Source organism: Mustela erminea, chromosome 3, assembly GCF_009829155.1.
Source record: "Mustela erminea isolate mMusErm1 chromosome 3, mMusErm1.Pri, whole genome shotgun sequence".
NCBI classification, from domain to species: Eukaryota; Metazoa; Chordata; class Mammalia; order Carnivora; family Mustelidae; genus Mustela; species Mustela erminea.
In genome coordinates, this window is record NC_045616.1 from 40,365,519 (window position 1) to 40,371,518 (window position 6,000).

The window sequence follows — 6,000 nt, forward strand, 5'->3', positions numbered from 1 at the left end:
GTGGGTTAAGCCACTGCCTTCGGCTCAGGTCATGATCTCAGGGTCCTGGGATCGAGTCCCGCATCGGGCTCTCTGCTCAGCAGGGAGCCTGCTTCCTCCTCTCTCTCTCTCTGCCTGCCTCTCAGTGTACTGTAGTTTCTCTCTGTCAAATAAATAAATAAAATCTTTAAAAAAAAAAGTATTAATAGGACAAGGAAACAAGATTGAACTGGATTGAAGACTGAAAGATAGATGATAAATGAAGTCAAGAATATAGAAAAATTGGGGTGCCTGGGTGGCTCAGTGGGTTAAGCCTCTGCCTTCGTCTCAGGTCATGATCTCAGGGTGGTGAGATGGAGCCTGGCATTGGGCTCTCTGCTCAGCAGGGAGCCTGCTTCCCTTTCTCTCTCTCTGTCTGCATCTCTGCCTACTTGTGATCTCTGTCTGTCAAATAAATGAATAAAATCTTTTAAAAAATGTAGAAAAATTAAGTATGGTTTTGATGGAGATCAAAGAAATAATTTTATAACTAGATCAGTATGCGAGGTTAAAATTGCTTTTTTAATCAGGAAAAATTAGAGCATATTCTTGTGTGAATAATGACCATTAGATAAGGACAGATTTTTTTTTTTTAAGATTTTGTATATTTATTTGAGAGAGAAAGAGAGAGCATGAGTCAGGGAGAGGGAGAAAGGGAGAGGGAAAAGCAGGCTCTGCAACGAGCAGGGAGCCCAATGCGGGATCCTGTCCTGAGCCCAAGGCAGACGAAGGCAGACACTTGTCCTTAACTGACTGAGTTACCCAGGTGCCCAAGGTCAACTTTTTTTTTTTTTTAATTAACATATAATGTATAATTTGTTTCAGGGGTACAGATCTGTGAATCATGTCTTACACATTTCACACAATTCACAGCACTCACTATAGCACATATACTCCCCCATGTCCACAACCCAGCCACCCATCCTCCACCTGCCCCCAATCCCCCCGACCCCCCAGCAACCCTCAGTTTGTTTCCCTAGATTAAGAGTCTCTTATGGTTTGTCTTCTTCTCTGGTTTCATCTTGTTTCATTTTTCCTTCCCTTCCCCCCATGACCCTGCCACCCCAAGGACAACTTTGTAATGGGCAAAGGAACATGAGAAAAACAAAGTATATAAATAGTTTCTGCATCAGAAAGGAAGACAGGGAGACTAATACATTTTTGATGGAAGAGGGAGGAATGTGATATTTTAGATACAGACCGACTCTATATCTAACGGATTTTGCCAACAGAGAATTTGAAGCAGAAGACAGAGATTATCTGATTTACATTTAAAAGATAACTCTGCTTCTGAAGGAGAAATATTTACAGAAGATAAATGTGGAGGAAAAAAAGGCTTCTGCTGAAGTCCAAGTCAGAATTATATTAAATTGGATTCTGGGGGTTGTAAAAGAGACATAGAAATCAAGATATGTCTAGAGTTAGTGTCACACAGATTTATTATCATTGGTTGGAAAAATAATGATGAAAAGTAGAAAAAAGTGAACAGGAGGCCTCAGTTTTTCATCTTGAGCAATTGTAAACAGAGTGTTAACGCTCAATGAGATTGGGAAAATTGGTGATGGACAGTGATCTTTGGCAGAAATCAAGAGTCATGAAGCATGAAGGCCCTGATAGAAGGAAGATGGTTAAGACATGTTAGTTCCGAGATCCTTTTTCTAGTGGCTTTGGGGTGGCTTTTTTCCCCCTAAGATTTTATTTTGAAGTCCTCTTTACATCAAACTGGAGCTCGAACTCATAACCCCAACGTCAAAAGTCTTATGCTTCACCAACTGAGCCAGCCTGTCTCCCCACTGACTTTTTTTTAAAGTGACTTTTAATTCAATTTTAGCTGAAATTGTTGCTGAGCAGATTTGTCTCTGAGTCTATAGAGAGTTACCTCAGGCAGCACACAACTGTTCCTCTGGATTAGAGGTTCTCTGAATTTAGGGGGTGCTACAAACATACCAAAGCATTTACATTTTCAGTTATTTCTGTCAATATCTTGATAACAGATATATGTTGGATTATGAAACTAACTTATCATTGAAAATTTCACAATTTGAAATATTTGGAGGTACACTGAGTTCACAAAAATTGTATTTAATCTCTTTTAAACACTTTCTCCTAAATTTTTAATTGAAAAATTAAAAGTTTTGAGATGTCAACTGCATAACAATATGTACACCATTCTAAAAATATGAAAGATACTAATTTTTTATACCTGTAGAGATAAGGATTTTTTAAAAAATACATTGTTTCCAGTTATTAGTAATTCTATTTGTAAGTAAACTCTTAGCTAGTTTTAAATGCTATATTTAAATGTGATGATGACTAAATATATGTCTAATTTTAGAATAAAAGCATTTATCCCTACCTGTGGTATTTTCATGGAGAATTTACAATTATTGCATTTTTCATAGCGACAATACCTGGACCAATACTTTTTAAACTGTCAGGAGACTCTTCTTGTCTATTTCGAGAGACTGAATACTGTGAAAGGAAAGGAAATTGTTTGAGCTATGATAAGAAAAAAATGGCCTACCTTATGGTAGGATTATGTAAGTAATACCTATTGAAATATAGGAAAGTATAATTGTTTTTAAAAATGTATAGTTGTTTATAGTAACGTACAGTAATAAACTGAACAAATGGATACTTTGATATAAGTATATAATAAGAAGACATATATAAGAAGACTTATTATATAGAAAATATTTTAGAAACTAAAGTTTTATAGTATTTGTGTGAATATTTGAGTCACTCCACTATACACAATAGTTTTATGTTACTCCTGAATAAAGGGTCGTAATTAGCAAAATTTCAATTTAGGAAACAATTTTGTCCATATACATATACAACCAAGTTGCTTGACCTTGTGACCATTTCCATTTCCATAGTAAAAGATTGATAATTAAAAATTATTTTTCACACTCTTAAAGAACATCAAGATATTTTATACTAATTACATGTAAATTTCACTGTTTCTTTTACTCAGTGTTATAACAACCCACATAGCAAGTATTCATTATTTATGAATAAATAAGAGATATGGAGAATTGGGATGCTATGGTAGTATGGGCCATGGCCAGTGTTGAGAAAGTCCAAATATGCTTGTATTACTTTGGAAAGCTCACTAGCTTTTCCTGGATCTCAATTTATTCATCTATAAAATGAGGATGTTGGACTACGTAATTTCTGAAATCTTGGTCACTGCTAACATTCAGTGATTTTGTTGCATAGATGTCGTTGGTGTGATAAATACTTAGAAGTGTTTATATGTTTTGTGATTTTAATGAATGGGATCATTAATTCAAAGAAACACATAATAATAGACTCTACTATTTAACAGTAACAGATACCTCTGTGATAAAGTATACAGTGTGCCTTATAATTCAAAAGTCAATTATCCAGCAAGCTTAGTATACATTAAGCACTAAATAAAGTTTTAAAAAACAATTAAAAAATTTAAAAAATGGGGCGCCTGGGTGGCTCAGTGGGTTAAAGCCTCTGCCTTCAGCTCAGGTCATGATCCCAGGGTCCTGGAATGGAGCTCCACATTGGGCTCTCTGCTCAGCAGGGAGCCTGTTTCCACCGCCCCCCCACCCCCTGCCAGCTTCTCTGTCTACTTGCGATCTCTATCTGTCAAATAAATAAAAAACCTTTTAAAAAAAGATAAAAAATGAAATTTAATTAGTTAAAATTTATCAGAGATAATTGAATGAAACTAGGCATTATTCATAATTAAGTCCTCTTAAGACACTGCTGAGCCTTTTAATTTTTATTTTAGATATAACTGTAGCACACTTATTTATTTTCAAACAGCACATAATTGAGAAAACTGGTGAACTGCTAGAGAACCTGCTAAGGAGCTATTAACAGGAGATGACAATAATAAAGAAATAGGGAATTAAGTCACAAAGGACAAACACAGAAAACTGCAATAGGAATATGCTTTTGTGGCCATTTAGTGTCAACTAGTCCATTTGGAAGAAATGAAATAATTAAAGAAATAAATAAAAGATAGGGCTGTATCTTTAAGAAATCTAAAAGTTTTTATAAACATTAAAAAAGTCTCCTTTAAATAACCTGACATGCATTTTATGACATTAATTACATTTTACAATTGGAAAATTGATATTTTATGGAGATGAAATATACTTACTTTTTCTTTAGTATTTGGCATTTTTTCCACAAATATTTTCACTCTAAGTAGATTGATACATCTGATACTTGTATTTTTTTTAATTTAGGTTCTGTTTGCAAAGTATTCGCTATCTTCTTCACTGCTATTGCATATTGCCTGTATAAATATATGTCAAAGAGAGACGGTGACAGCCTGCATATACCTGTAAAGAGTGTAAAAGTAAAAAAAAAGGGAAAGAAGTGATTTATAATTGGATCATCAATGTGGAAGAATTATACACTGTCAGTCCATCAATGTAATGCTATATTAATAAAATTTGAAATAATTACAATATAGTCACATGTTTAATAAATGAATGTGATTCATGTGACCCCATAAGTTTTATTATAATTTGAGTACAAATATAATAACATAGTCTCTGTGTTTTAGATTTTTAAAAGATACTGTAAAATACACATTTAATGCATTCAATAGAGAATTCTTTGAAAGAAGATGAAGCAGAAGTGGGAAAATACATGTAAGTTAATTCTGACTACAGTGATATCCTTATGTATTAGTTATTAGACCTTGTTGATGTAGGACTACTTAGGTTTCATATTACTTTTCATTTGGGCTGTGGATTTTTTTTTCTATAATTTTTCAAAATAACATTAGATTTGTCAATCCAGTTAATATAATAAAAATTTAAATTAATGTCATGATTTTTAACCAAAAGAAGCTCATTTTAAACATTATTAAAAAATGTCATTTTATTTATCTTTTATTTCACCACAGAGAGTTTTCTTCAAAAACTTTCTGTGGTCAGTTGGCTAACTTGCAATATGCATTTTTATATTCCTTTAATTTTATTAGACACAAAATTCAGTATGATCATATATTTTTACTTTGGCCTTAAATTTGTTGATAATGACTGTCTGATACCTGAACTGGTATTCATTTTTGTGCTTTCATATTTCATTGTATGATAATTATAATTGTTCCATGTGAGCTTATATTCAAATTTCAATGTAGGAGATGTGTCAACATTTGTGGAATTTTTCTTAACCTTAAATGTGTTCCTCTAGAGAGTTTTTCTTATAATTACGTCATATATCATTGTACATCCATCCAAATTATAGCAATCTTCTAAATATTGGAGTAAAAATCAAATTTTTATAAAACAAAGTCTTCTTTACATTGTTTCCATTGTTTTGTTGGAAGAAGAAACAAGTGACAAAATTTCTCCTTTATTATACATACTAGCCAATGACCCTGTTTTAAGGGTAGACATTGTCCTATTCTTTACTTTGTTTTCCTTTCTCCAAATTTTAGTTTAAATTCCAGGTAGTTAACATACAGTGTAATATTGATTTCAGGTGTAGAATTTAATGATTTCTCTTTACATACAACACCCAGCACTCATCACAAGTGCCCTCCTTAATCCCCATCACCTATTTAAACCATCCCACCTAACCAGCAACCCTCAGTTTGTTGTCCATAGTTAAGATTGTTTCTTGGTTTGCCTATCTTCTCCCCGCCCCCTCTGCCCATGCTCATTTGTTTTGTATCTTGAATTCCACATATGAGGGAAATCATTTGGTATTTGTCTTTCTCTAAGTTATTTAGCTTAGCATAATACTTTCCAGCTCCTTCTACATCACTGCAAATGGCCTATTCACAGTATTGGCTGGCAGAAGGAAATGTGAAGCGTAAGTATTCGTATTTTATTATATATCGTTCTTCCTTAACTTCAACATGCATTATGAAAACCTATATACTGGTCTTTATGTGAAATTCTATTTGACTGCTTGACTGACTCTTCTCTTTGGACCAGTAGGATTGGAGAATATCTGTGGATCAGAGTGTGAAACAGGAGT

At 33.5% G+C, this 6,000-nt stretch overlaps 1 protein-coding gene across 5 annotated transcripts in view; it reads left to right on the forward strand.

Annotated features, from left to right (window-relative positions):
- Window positions 1–4,507, forward strand: part of SLCO6A1 (solute carrier organic anion transporter family member 6A1) — a 96,275-nt gene extending 91,768 nt beyond the window's left edge. For 2 of the 5 annotated variants that reach the window (XM_032335656.1, XM_032335657.1), the window contains exons 12-13: window positions 2,421–2,558; window positions 4,251–4,507. In XM_032335656.1, coding sequence (XP_032191547.1) covers window positions 2,421–2,558; window positions 4,251–4,387 — 275 coding nt within the window. In that variant the 3' untranslated portion in view covers window positions 4,388–4,507. Of the gene's footprint in view, window positions 1–2,420; window positions 2,559–4,250 lie in introns of those variants that run through there. The other 3 variants (XM_032335658.1, XM_032335660.1, XM_032335661.1) reach the window with 3 other exon arrangements.
- Window positions 4,508–6,000: the final 1,493 nt, after the last annotated feature.